The following is a 14,188-nucleotide window of genomic DNA, read 5'->3' on the forward strand; positions in this document are numbered from 1 at the left end:
GGGGGGGGGGGAGAGAGGGTGGGAGGGCGGAGGGAGGGGAGGTGTGGCATGGCAGGGTAGGACCTAGAGAGATAGTGAGGGAAGAGATCAATCTGAGGCTGGTACAGATGAGAAAAGAAGCGAGTCAAATCGTCAGGGCAGGTAGGAACAAAGCAGTGAACAAGGTAGGACTGATAAATTAAACTGCATTTATTTCAATGCAAGGGGCCTAACAGGGGAGACAGATAACTCAGGGCATGGTTAGGAACATGGGACTGAAATATCATAGCAATTACAGAAACATGGCTCAGGGATGGACTGGACTGGCAGCTTAGTGTTCCAGGATACAAATGCTATAGAAAGGATAGCAAGGGAGGCAAGAGGACGGGGAATGGTGTTTTTGATAAGGGATAGCATTACAGCTGTACATAGGGATAATATTCCTGTAAATACATCCAGGGAAGTTATTTGGGTGGAATTGAGAAATAAGAAAGGGATGATCACCTTATTGGGATTGTATTATAGGCCCATAATAGCCAGCAGGAAATTGAGAAACAAATTTGTAAGGAGATCTCAATTATCTGTAAGAATAATAGTGTTTATGATAGAGGATTCTAACTTTCCAAATGTAGACTGGGACTGCCGTAGTGTTAAGAGTTTAGATGGAGAGGACTTTGTTAAGAAAGTACAAGAAAATGTTCTGAGTCAGTATGTGGATGTACCTACTGGAGAAGGTGCAAAACTTGGGAAATAAGGCAGGACAGGTGATTGAGGTGTCAGTAGGGGAGCACTTTGGGGCCAGTGACCATAATTGTATTAGTTTTAAAATAGTGATGGAGAAGGCTAGATCTAAAAGTTGAAGTTCTAAATTGGAGGAAGGCTAATTTTGACGGTATTAGGCAAGAACTTTCAAAAGCTGATTGGAGGCAGATGTTCGCAGGTAAAGGAAGGGCCGGATAATGGGAAGCCTTCAGAAATGAAATAATAAGAGTCCAGAGACAGTGTGTTCCTGTTAGGGTGAAAGGAAAGGCTGGTAGGTGTAGGGAATGCTGGATGAGTAGAGAAATTGAGGGTTTGGCTAAGAAAAAGAAGGAAGCATATGTCAGGTATAGTCAGGAGAGATCGAGTGAATCCTTAGAGAATAAAGGCAGAAGGAGTATACTTAAGAGGGATATCAGGAGGGTAACAAGGGGATTTGAGATAGCTTTGGAAATAGTGTTAAGGAGAATAGTGTTAAGGAGAATACATTAAGGACAAAAGGGTAACTAGGGAGAGAATAGGGTCCCTCAAAGATCAGCAAGGCAACCTTTGTGTGGAGCCGTGGGAGATGGGGGAGATACAAAATGAGTGTTTTGCATCAGTGTTTACTGTGGAGAAGGACATGGTAGATATAGAATGTGGGGAAATAGATGGTAGGATCTTGAAAAATGTCTGTATTACAGAGGAGGAAGTGCTGGAAGTCTTGAAACACATAAAGGTGGATACATCCCCAGGACATGGTCAGGTGTACCCTAGAATTCTGTGGGAAGCTTGGGAAGTGATTGCGGGGCCCTTTGCTGAGATATTTGTATCATCGCTAGTCACAGGTGAGATGCCAGAAGGCTAGAGGTTAGCTAACGTGGTTCCACTATTTAAGAAAGGTGGTAAGGACAAGTCCGGGAACTATAGACCAGTTTGCCTGACATCAGTGGTGGTCAAGTTGTTGGAGGGAATCCTGAGGGACAGGAATTACATGTATTTGGAAAGGCAAGGACTGATTAGGGACAGTCAACATGGCTTTGTGCGTGGGAAATCCTGTCTCACGAACTCGATTGAGTTTTTTGAAACAGTAACAAACAGGATTGATGAGGGCAGACCAGTTGACATGATCTATATGGATGTCAGTAACGTGTTCAACAAGATTAGATCTCATGGAATACAGGAAGAACTAACCATTTGGATACAGAACTGGTTCAAAGGTAGAAGTCAGAGGGTGGTGGTGGAGGATTGTTTTTTCAGACTGGAGGCCTGTGACCAGTAGAGTGCCACAAGTATCAGTGCTGGGTCCACTACCTTTCATCATTAATATAAATGATTTGGATATGAACATAGGAGATATAGTTAGTAAGTTTGCAGGTGACACCAAAATTGGACGTGTAATGGACAGCGAAAAAAGTTACCTCAGAATTCAATCGGATCTTGATCAGATGGGCCAATAGGCCGAGAAGTGGCAGATGGAGTTTAATTTAGATAAATGCGATGTGCTGCATTTTGGGAAAGCAAATCTTAGCAGGACTTATACATTTAATAGTAAGGTCCTTGGCAGTGTTCATGAACAAAAAGAACTTGGAGTGCAGGTTCATAGCTCCTTGAAAGTAGAGTTGCAGGTAAATAGGATAGCGAATAATATATTTGGTATGTTTCCCTTTATTGGTCAGAGTATTGAGTACAGGAGTTGGGAGGTCATGTTGCGGCTGTACAGAATATTGGTTAGGCCATTGTTGGAATATTGCGTGCAATCCTGGTCTCCTTCCTATCGGAAGGTTGTGAAACCTGAAAGGGTTCAGAAAGGATTTACAAGGATGTTGTAAAAACAATGACTGCAGATGCTGGAAACCAGATTCTGGATTAGTGGTGCTGGAAGAGCACAGCAATTCAGGCAGCATCCGAGGACAGGCAAAATCAGAGAGAGGAGGAAAACTTCTTCAAGGCAGGCATCCTTGCAAGAGGATTTTTGCCCGACTCTCTGATTTTGCCTGTCCTCGGATGCTGCCTGAATTGCTGTGCTCTTCCAGCACCACTAATCCAGAATCTGGTTTCCAGCATCTGCAGTCATTGTTTTTACCTCGTTGATTTTAACCCTACTGCGAATCCTCTTGCAAGGATGCCTGCCTTGAAGAAGTTTTCCTCCTCTCTCTGATTTTACAAGGATGTTGCCAGGGTTGGAGGATTTGAGCTATAGGGAGAGGCTGAATAGGCTAGGGCTGTTTTCTCTGCAGTGTCGGAGGCTGAGGGGTGACCTTATAGAGGTTTATAAAATCATGAGGGGCATGGATAGGATAAATAGACAAGGTCTTTTCCCTCGGGTGGGGGAGTCCAGAACTAGAGGCCATAAGTTTAGGGTGAGAGGGGAAAGATATAAAAGAGACCTAAGGGGCAACTTTTTAACGCAGAGGGTGGTATGTGTATGGAATGAACTGCTCGAGGAAGTGGTGGAGGCTGGTACAGTCACAACATTTAAAAGGCAGCTGGATGGGTATATGAATAGGAAGGGTTTAGATGGATATGGGCCAAGTGCTGTCAAATGGGACTAGATTAGGTTAGGATATCTGGTTGGCATGGACGAGTTGGACTAAAGGGTCTGTTTCCGTGCTGTACATCTCTCTGACTCTCTATAACCCCAGGGAGTCTAAGGTTATAAGGGACAGGCGTGAAAGTGGAGTTAAGGCCACAATTAGATCAGCCCTGATCTTACTGAATGGCAGGCAGGCTGATAGAGTCAAATGGCCGACTGCTCCAATTTGTAATGGCCTTGTGAAGTTGTTGCTGGTGAGGACCAGCAATTTCATATTTGACCAGGGGAAATGATTGCTGCTTATCTTGTTCCACAGGAGAATAGTTGTTGTGAGCGACCTACTTTTTCAGTGTGCAGTGCCTTAAAATATTATTGTGTGGCCACACATCCCTGTTATTTGTCACATAACAAGGCCTGTGCAATAACTGCTAGACTGCTGCACAGCCTAGCAGGAACATTGAACTTGGCAGAAGTACATTTTATAAAATTTACATTTGTCTCTTCTGGCCAAATTGGTCACAGAGTTTTCACAAAAATGTGGAATATTTAAATCATACTTAATTTCTGAAAAGTTGGACTTGAAACTATTCTATACATAATATGAGATCATTGGAGTAGGCCAATGAGCTTGCTTCATTGTTCACTGAAAACACGAAATAAGTACAGTATAGGTGAAGGCCATTCAGCTCTACATCACACCACCTCTATCCTATCTTTGTAATCCTGCAAATACCAAAGCTAAGCCATCTTGCCCACACAACACATGGTCATTCCACCTAATTGCACATCTTTGGACTCTGGGAGGAAACCAGACCCCCCCCCCACCCCGAGGAAACCCACACAGACTCAGGGAGAACTTGCAGAGAGTCACCCAAGGGTGGAATCGAACCCAGGTCCCTGGTGCTGAGAGGCTGCAGTGCTAATTGCTGAGCTACCGTGCTGCCCATGTTTGATCATCTATTTCCTGCATTAACTCCATGCCCTTGGATGTTTTTAATGTTTTGAATTCTATCAACCTCAGCCTTAAACATACTCAGCTATACCTTGCAGTAAAAGGTGAATACACCTAATCAAAATAGATAAATATCTCTGGTGTACGGAAGAATGACTGCTAAAAGGAACCTTGTCTCAAAAGTTGGGGGCCCGTACATCAGCCAAGCAGATGAGATTTGAGCTTGGAGCTGTGATAAAATGTTGACATATTGACGGCTAACAAGTTTACTCAAAGTTCAATATATAATGAAACTGTAGCCCCAATTTCTAATTGCGTCATTCTCCCTCTCACAACATACTGCTAATGAAGAAAGTGCACATTTATAACCATTCAGGTGGTTGTACTGCACTATCTGGCAATGTTGACTTATTCTCTACAGACCCCTGCAATTGAAACAGTCAGCAGAAGAGCAAATAGAAACCAGTATGGTGCTTGTGTGGGTTAGAAACTGGTGTGGTGGATAGGAACTTTAACTCCTTGAACCTGTTCCATCATTCAGTGAGATCACGGCCAATCTGCAACCTAACTGTGAATGTTGGCATTTGTCCCATATGGCTGACAAACCTTTATCAGTCTCACTTTTAAAATGAACAATTAATTTAGCATCACTTATCATTTACAGAAAAGAATTCCAAATTTCTATGACTCTTTGTACATGAATTTGTAAGTGACCACATATTGACTGATTCGTACTGATTAATTTTGCAGAAGCAACATCTCTCATCCATATTTTCTTGAATTTGCTGTATTGAATGTGAATTTTGCCACAGAAAGCTAGGTCTAGTAATTAAATATCCTTTTAACCATGTGATCGTTACAGTCCCCTCCATGACCCAGTGTCTGAATATTGATGAAAAAAGAAATTTTATTGAGGTTTTTCATCTTGCGTTCATCAGAACAATTCACATACTTGGTTTTCCCGTTAAATGGGTATTCTTGCAAATTGTCTTCATAAGTGAAAGATGAAAAGCTTCAATAAAATGTGTTTTTTTCAAGCAATTCTCAAATTCTGTATTAACTAACTGACAATGTAATCATTGCTTATGATTGCCAATCAACTTTGCTCAGACTGGGAACAATTGAGAATACAGTGTCTCATTCCTTTAGGTTATAAACTGTTGTTGAAGATTATTACAGTTTCATATTTGTTTTTATGAAAAACATTTCCTTTCTGACTCTTGCTTTGTTTAATCTTTCTTACCCTTGCTGTTTTTCTTTCTGTACCAGCTTGGAGATGGAATTTGAATTGGAGTGAATTAGTTCATTCTCAGTCCTTCATCCCTTTTATTTTTAAGCCCTTCAAACCCATTAGTTAAGAAATGTCCAATTAAATTAGGTAACAAATGACTTTTAGAAATATACAATGGTTTTAGTTTAAATCTATAGTTTAACCACAACACTAGTTTCCAACAATCTAGAAGCCCACACCCACCTGAGGAAGAACCCAGCTTTTGTTTTGTGTATAAAGTAAACACACAACCAAATTTCAGAACCCAGCTCTTGAGTATTTTTAATCAACCAGTTCAGGCACAAAATGGCATACTCTGAAGCAGGTGGGAGTTGAAGCCAAAACCTTCTGATCTCAAGGTAGGAATACCACGACTGCGCTACAAAAGCCCCAGAATTCAACTCTTTTCAAACAGATTTACCACCAATTGAACAAAACATTCAATTAAGAAAATTACAGACAATCCACCGGGGCAATGAAATAATAAAATCAAATAAAAGGGAAGGAAACAAAGGAGGGGTCTAAATCAATCTGTACTGGAGATGATGCTTCCCACCCCCCATGGTGTCCACCTATCTCTGCAAACCTCAGGTACTGGTGAACACCACATGGTTCCTCTTCAAGGACACCCATGTGTCCGTGGGACCATCGCAGCAGTTGGGAGTTACCATCCCCTCCACGATCCACTGCCAGGACCTGTTGATAGTTACTTTAAATGTGCCCACAAGAAGGTCCTCTGATCTGCCTGGCATCACCACAAAGTTATCCAATCACCCAGTTAACAATTAACAAATTGCCAACCCAGAAGCAGCAGAACCTAATCCTTTTTTTAATCAACCTGTTCGGATATGTTATGACATACTTCTCTGGTAGTTGACACTCGGGACTATTACTGGAACTGTTCTGTTTGACCCTTAAAGAGGCATGCATTTCTCACACTGATACACCCCATTGTTCACTAAGGTGCTCTGTTTCCCTTGCAGCATTGATACTGTTTGCATTTCCAATGCTATGTGCACCTAAAAAAAACCCAATAGGTGTATATACAAGCCTAAATAGTAGGTACCCTGTTCAAGCAAAATATGGGCCGTGTATCTCTAAAACCGTGATAACATAGGAATGCAATCTTTGCACTTCTTGTAGAGGTAAATAAATTATTGTGTACAATGGCTACACAGTTTAAATCACTTTAAAAAAATTAGATTCAAAATTCACAGCTGTAGTTATCATAAAATATTCTTCCAATTTTTGACATTTCAAGGACAGCTCAACATTTTTATGCATAATGTACCAGCCTGTGTTTACGTTTTATATATAAGAGGTTAAAGTATGTTCTTTTTGTCCTTTTGCTGTAGAGTGTTGAATATTTGGCCCCTGTGTTTTTTATGGAGTAAACTCTCAACCTGTGTGCAGCTTGCACACCGCTTGGATCACTTGCAAACTATCACAACAACTACAAAAGCACAGAATCACATGGAGTTTATGAGGTACAGTCGATTTGGTATTTTTATCTTAATGAATAAATGTAATATCTAACCTTGACCTTAAAACAAAAAGTGACATCTGTCCACTTGCATTTATTGATGTAAAATGGCAACTATATTTCCAGCTAGGGTGGCACACTAGGACAGCAAACCAATTAAAGTCACAGTCTTTATCATTTGAAGTACATTCCTTTCTCCAACTGTGGATGATAGTTTGCAAATTTGTGTCGGTGATTTACAAACTCCAGAAGAAAGAAACCACATCAGTTTTCAATACTCTGATTTAAAAAAAAAGTCAATTTTAAGTTATTTGTAATTAGTTTACTAATGTTTTGTTAGATATCTACGTGGACCGCAATTTCCCCCCCGACGTGGTCGATGATGCCCTCCACCGCATCTCTTCCACTTCCCGCTCCTCCGCCCTTGAGCCCCACCCCTCCAACCGCCACCAGGACAGAACCCCACTGGTCCTCACCTACCACCCCACCAATCTCCATGTACAGCGCATCATCCGCCGTCATTTCCGCCACCTCCAAACGGACCCCACCACCAAGGATATATCTCCCTCCCCTCCCCTATCAGCATTCCGTAAAGACCACTCCCTCCGTGACTCCCTCATCAGACCCACACCCCCCCACCAACCCAACCTCCACTCCCGGCACCCTCCCCTGCAACCGCAGGAGGTGCAAGACTTGCGCCCACAAGGATATGCAGGTTTTTGGACTCCTCCATCACCAGACCACAACAACACGACGGTTGGAGGAAGAGCGCCTCATCTTCCGCCTAGGAACCCTCCAACCACAAGGGATGAACTCGGATTTCACCAGTTTCCTCATCTCCCCTCCCCCCACCTTGTCTCAGTCAAATCCATCGAACTCAGCACCGCCTTCCTAACCTGCAATCTTCTTCCTGACCTCTCCGCCCCCACCCCAGTCTGACCTATCACCCTCACCTTGACCTCTTTCCACCTATCGCATTTACGACGCCCCTCCCCCAAGTCCCTCCTCCCTACCTTTGATCTGAGCCAGCTGGACAAACGTTCGTCATTCCTGAAGAAGGGCTTATGCCCGAAACGTCGATTCTCCTGTTCCCTGGATGCTGCCTGACCTGCTGCGCTTTTCCAGCAACACATTCTCAGCTTAGATATCTACGTGTCCTACCAACATGTTTGTGTAAAAATTAGTCTTAAGGCATTTGTTCATAGCTTGACATTTCACAGTTTATGTTCTTGCTATTGATCTTCTATGTCAAATCAAAGCAACCTGTTCCTGTTAGCCACAAAAGTCATTGACTTCAGAAATTTGAAAGTTAAAAACTACCATGTTTGTTGGGGAATTATTAAATTTGCAGTGTTGTGTTTTCGGGCAAGTCTAGTACAATTATTACTGCAGTCAGACCATGAGGGCAATTTGTGATAAGCAATGTAATGGATTGCACACTGGTTACAACAGAAAACAAAGGTCATGTTAAATATGGTTACTTAGACAGGCAGAAGATCTGAAATGACGTTCTACAGAAATTGATGTTGGTATCACACTTGTTTATTCTTTAAAAAAACATAATAAATTACATAATAATTACCAGAAGCCAAGTATAAATCGTTAATACAGAAGAGTGTCACAGTATAAGAAGCGATTATTTAGCCAAGTTGCAGAACAGACTTGTTAGCAGGATAGGTATGAGTGAAGCGGTATATTTTGGTAGGAGAAATAAAAGGGTCATCTACTTCTTGGAAGCTGAGAGTCCAAATAGGATACAGGGGAAGTATAAGGGCACTTATGGTTTCCAATTCAATAAATGTAATGCTGCAGATTAATGAAATCATGTAAAATGAAAACAAAGTGTAGAGATTCAGTTCTAGACGAATGGAATTCAAAAGCAAAAAAAATACATTAAACCTTTGTCTAGAAGTTTGGTTAGACCCTATTTAAAGTGCTAGCCTCTACGTTACAAAAAGCACATAGAGGCAGTAGATCTTTTTGTCAATTCATTGATAATTGTACCATCTTAGTTCTGATATGGCAAATCTTATAATATCTGAACCAAGGTGGTACAATTATCAAGAAAGATTTAATTGGCTGCAGTTCTTTTCACTTGAGGTCTTCAAAATTATACAGGTGTTCATCAGGATAAATTTGGCTCTGATAAAATATTATAAATGCTATTTTACAATCTTGAAGCAGACTTTGCACACTTTTTTGTTGCTTGCATTCTCTCCTTTAAAGCTGCTAACATCTGCTGAGGTATCATTCCATATCTAACAGTTATCCCTTTTCTTTCTCAAGTGATCATTCTTCAGGTGTGAATTTGGACAGTGGTAGTTCAGCTGTTGTACTGTGAGGGCACTGCAGTCAAGCATAGACCTACCTTTCATGACATCTACACACAAGCACTTTTCAACATGGGTCAATGCTCATTGCACCCAAAACAATTTGTACTTATTTCTCGTCCTTAATATAATGAAGCATTACAAAGCATTTCACACGGCATTTTAAAATAAAGTGCAACACCACACCACTCCACACCACATGAGATATTATAGGAGAAGATCCAACTTTGTAGGCAGCCTCTTAAAAGGGGAAACAACATAGGGAGACAGAAAGGTTTAGTTATATCATTCCAGAACTAAGGGCCTAGGCAACTGCAGTCCAAAGCCATCAATGCATGAGCTTTACGAATGCTCAAGATTAGAAAAGTATAGGAGTTCAGATATCTCAAAAGGTCACAGATATTAGAGAGGGGGAGGAGCAAGGCAGCACGGTGGCACAGTGGTTAGCACTGCTGCCTCACAGCGCTAGAGACCCGGGTTCAATTCCCGCCTCAGGCGACTGACTGTGTGGAGTTTGCACATTCTCCCCGTGTCTGCGTGGGTTTCCTCCGGGTGCTCCGGTTTCCTCCCACAGTCCAAAGATGTGCAGGTCAGGTTTATTGGCCATGCTAAATTGCCTGTAGTGTTAGGTAAGGGGTAAATGTAGGGGTATGGGTGGGTTGCGCTTCGGCAGGACGGTGTGGACTTGTTGGGCTGAAGGGCCTGTTTCCACACTGTAAGGAATCTAATCTAACCTAAGACAATGGAGTGAGTTGGAACAAGGATGAAAATTTTAAGTTGTGTTGTTTAACTGAGCCAGTGTTGGTCAGTGAGCCCCATGCATGCTGGGTGAATGAGATTTGAGACATGTAGCAGACAAGATGAGCTTACGTTTACACAGGGTAAATTGTAGGAAAGGAGGACTCTCAGCAACAGAAGAACTGAGGCAGTCAATGGTGGATCGTGGGCCGCCTCTCCCAAACCACACCCATGCCCCTTATTTCTTCCCTCTGCTCTGACCTTGGAGTACTGGAACCAATTGAAGTATCTCAATTGACACCAAAGTGGAGATCAGCTAACTCAATACAGACTAGATAATGTTACAGAAATCTTCAAGTGTGTGTCTCTGTCTGGATGCTGAGGAACAAAACATCATCGAGTACTCACCAAAATTCTCCAAATTACCTTTTGATAAGTCAGCATTTGATGTATCCCAGAAAACATTTTGTTTCCTTCCAGAAAAGCCAACCTCTTTGTTTCATTCCTAATTGATGTGGCTCTTGGATTGTTGTTGATCTCCTGGCTTTATCAGAAGAATCGTATTGGCCAGCTAGCAGATGCCCTTGTTCCAGTTGCTGATGTAAGAAATTTTAAATCTCTTAATCTTTTGAAAAAAGCATAAACTATTGCGAGAAACTCTGTCACTTTTTTGTCATTTTCTGGGTTTTAATTTATGAGCCTTTGCTGAGTGGTCTTCACTGGCTCAGCAGGAAGCATCCATCTTCACTCTGATCTTTGCTGGCTTAATTGAGCTCAGGTTACATGAAACGTGATTTCTATACTATCAAAGAATATACTTAGATGAGACTGATTTATAGAATTCCTGATGAAGGGCTTTTGCCCGAAACGTTGATTTTCCTGCGCCTCGAATGCCTCCTGACCTGCTGTGCTTTTCCAGCATCACACACTTGCCTCTAATTTCCTGCATCTGCAGTACTCACTTTCGCCTGGTTTATAGAATTGACCAGTTTATACTATGTGACCAGAGTAGGAGACGTTTTAGCAGCATGGGCTGATTCTACGTATACATAAACAGTGGACAGCAATGGGCAATGAAGAGCACTTTTAAAGAGATTGTAGACATGGACAAAGGCATCATATAAATTTTGTGAAAAATGTTCGATATGTCATTTAACATCTCATAGTGTGTTAGACTACAGTTTAAAGTTAAATTGAAGTAGTGGTTTGAAACTAAATTTCCTTGCCAATGCAGCTACAGTCACTGATCTCAAATAGTATCAATCAAATAAATATGCATCAAACCTCGGACTACTCACCAGTCAGTTAATATTTACTGTTATAATATCGCAAAACCTTTAGTGAAAATATTGACTATATGTGCTAAATCCTATCCAGATTGTCTGTGATCGCTTTTTAAATATGGTTTCACTAGGTTGGAGTTCCACTACATGTAATGTGAAATCTAAGTCTGTTGAGTGTTATCCTGCCAAATCTATGAAGTTATGACATTAAAGATATTTCTATGATAACAGCACGTTGCCAAGGAATTGCAGGAACTGCTAGAGTGGCTAATGGGAGCTCCTGCTGGTTTAAAGATGAACAAAGCACTTGACGAAGTGCTGGGGCGTTTTTTCCTGTATCACATACACCTTTGGATAAGTAAGTAATTCTCTGCTGCAGTAGAGACATAGAGCCACACAGCACAGAAACGGACCCTTTGGTCCCACGAGTCCATGCCAACCATAATCTTAAATTAAACTGGTCCCACCTGCCTCCGCTTGGTCCATATCCCTCCAAACATTTCTTATTCATGAACTTATCCAAATGTCTTTTAAATGTTGTAACTGTACCTACATCCACCACTTCCTCTGGAAGTTCATTCTGCATACAAACCATTCTGTGTAAAAAAAAAAGGTTGCGCCTCATGTCCTTTTTAAATCTTTCTCCTCTCACCTTAAACATATGCCCACTAGTCTTGAAATCCCAGATAATGGGTAAAAGACACCTGCCATTCACCTTATCTATACTCTAATTGTGATCTGACGGTACAGATACTGGTTTCAGAGAAAGCTCTAATAGTGAGAGTATTGCTTCGTAATTGCCATCCAGCATTGCTTGCTTTGTGTTTGTGCAGAACCTTTGTCAAGTTTCTTGTTATTAGTGACAACATCAGTTCATTGTGTATTTATTCCATAGGTTATATCCATTTGATGTCTCCATTTATTGAGATGATCCTGTGGTACGCTGGATTAGCAGCATGTCTTGGCTTGACTGTTGCTTTGTCCGTTGTTTCAGACATCATTGCTCTGCTGACTTTTCACATCTACTGCTTTTATGTATATGGGGCCAGGTAAGATGTCAACATTAGTGAGGCGATAGCCTAGTGGTATTATTGCTGAACTGTTAATCCAGGCACCTGCATAATGTTCCGGGGAGCCAGATTCGAATCCATCTACAGTTTACTGTGGAATTTGAATTCAATAGAAAAACATCTGGAATTAAGAGTCTAATGATGACCATGAACCCATTGTCGATTGTCAGAAAAACCCATCTGGCTGACTAATGGCCTTTAGGGAAGGAAATTGCCATCCTTACCTGGTTTGGTCTACATGTAACTCCAGACCCACAGCAGTGTGTTTGACCCTTAACTGCCCGCTGGACAATTAGGGATGGGCAATAAATGCTGGCCTAGTCAGCGACGACTCATGCCATGAGTAAATTTGAAAAACATTTCACTGGGGGCCAGCAAAACATTACTGACTAGCAGCAAAATAATTGAAGGTTTAAAAAACACAAGACATTTTGAACCAGAAAACCATTCATTATTTTGTTTTTTCCAACATGGTAGCTTGCCTTCTACAGCTCAGGTTTGACTATAAGAATCAGCAAACATAAGTCTGTGTAACACAAAATCTCCTCAAGGTCTGAACCATGCTCAGAATAGCAGTTTTACTTCTGATTCAGAAGTTGACGGATGTTTCACTCCAGGAACATTTGTTTTTTTTTTATTTTAGATTAGATTAGATTAGATTACTTACAGTGTGGAAACAGGCCCTTCGGCCCAACAAGTCCACACCGACCCGCCGAAGCGCAACCCACCCATGCCCCTACATTTACCCCTTACCTAACACTACGGGCAATTTAGCATGGCCAATTCACCTGACCTGCACATCTTTGGACTGTGGGAGGAAACCGGAGCACCCGGAGGAAACCCACGCAGACACGGGGAGAACGTGCAAACTCCACACAGTCAGTCGCCTGAGGCGGGAATTTATTGATGTGTTGCGGACATCACTATCCATATGCATTATCACCCATCCCAATTATTCCTGAGAGGGTGATGCTACTGTCCTTGGACCCACAGTGCTGTTAGAAAAGAAATTCCAGCATTTGGACCCCAGCAACAGTAAGGGATAGTTCCCAGTCAGGATGGTGAGTGGCCTTGGGAGGAAAGACTTGCAGGAACATGATCTTCCCAATCATCTGTTGCCCTTGTCTTTCTAGATTGTAGTGATCACAGATTTGAAAGCCCCTCTCAAAGGAGTTTTGGTGAGTTTCTACAGTGCATCTTGTAAATGGTGCACGCTGCTGCCCTTGCATATCAGTGATGGAGGGAGTGAATGCTGAAGGTGGGATGCATGCAATACTGGTCAAGCTCCTTGAGTGATGTTGGAGTTGAACTTATCCAGACAACTGGGGCGTATTCCATGACACTCCTGACTTGTGCCTTCTCTATTGTTGACAGGGTGTAGCAAGTCAGGAAGTGAGTTACTCGCTGCAGAACCCCTAGCCTCTGACCTGTTCTAGTAGCTACTAAATTTAGATGGCGAAAGTGAGGACTGCAGATAGAGCCATAGAGTCATAGAGATGTACAGCATGGAAACAGACCCTTCGGTCCAACCCATCCATGCCGACCAGATATCCCAACCCAATCTAGTCCCACCTGCCAGCACCCGGCCCATATCCCTCCAAAACCTTCCTATTCATATACCCATCCAAATGCCTCTTAAATGTTGCAATTGTACCAGCCTCCACCACATCCACTGGCAGCTCATTCCATACACGTACCACCCTCTGCTTGAAAAAGTTGCCCCTTAGGTCTCTTATATCTTTCCCCTCTCACCCTAAACCGATGCCCTCTAGCACTGGACTCCCCGACCCCAGGGAAAAGACTTTGCCT

General features: G+C 42.1%; 1 protein-coding gene across 4 annotated transcripts in view; it reads left to right on the top strand.

Moving 5' to 3' along the window:
• The window catches only part of pigq (phosphatidylinositol glycan anchor biosynthesis, class Q), a 72,604-nt gene that overhangs the window by 9,959 nt on the left and 48,457 nt on the right, over positions 1-14,188 (top strand). For all 4 annotated transcript variants that reach the window (XM_043711121.1, XM_043711119.1, XM_043711123.1 and 1 more), the window contains exons 3-6: positions 6,831-6,962; positions 10,507-10,627; positions 11,541-11,667; positions 12,205-12,358. In XM_043711121.1, coding sequence (XP_043567056.1) covers positions 6,831-6,962; positions 10,507-10,627; positions 11,541-11,667; positions 12,205-12,358 — 534 coding nt within the window. The remainder of the gene's footprint in view (positions 1-6,830; positions 6,963-10,506; positions 10,628-11,540; positions 11,668-12,204; positions 12,359-14,188) is intronic.

The sequence above is a fragment of the Chiloscyllium plagiosum genome, chromosome 21 (assembly GCF_004010195.1).
Source record: "Chiloscyllium plagiosum isolate BGI_BamShark_2017 chromosome 21, ASM401019v2, whole genome shotgun sequence".
In the NCBI taxonomy this organism is placed as follows: Eukaryota; Metazoa; Chordata; class Chondrichthyes; order Orectolobiformes; family Hemiscylliidae; genus Chiloscyllium; species Chiloscyllium plagiosum.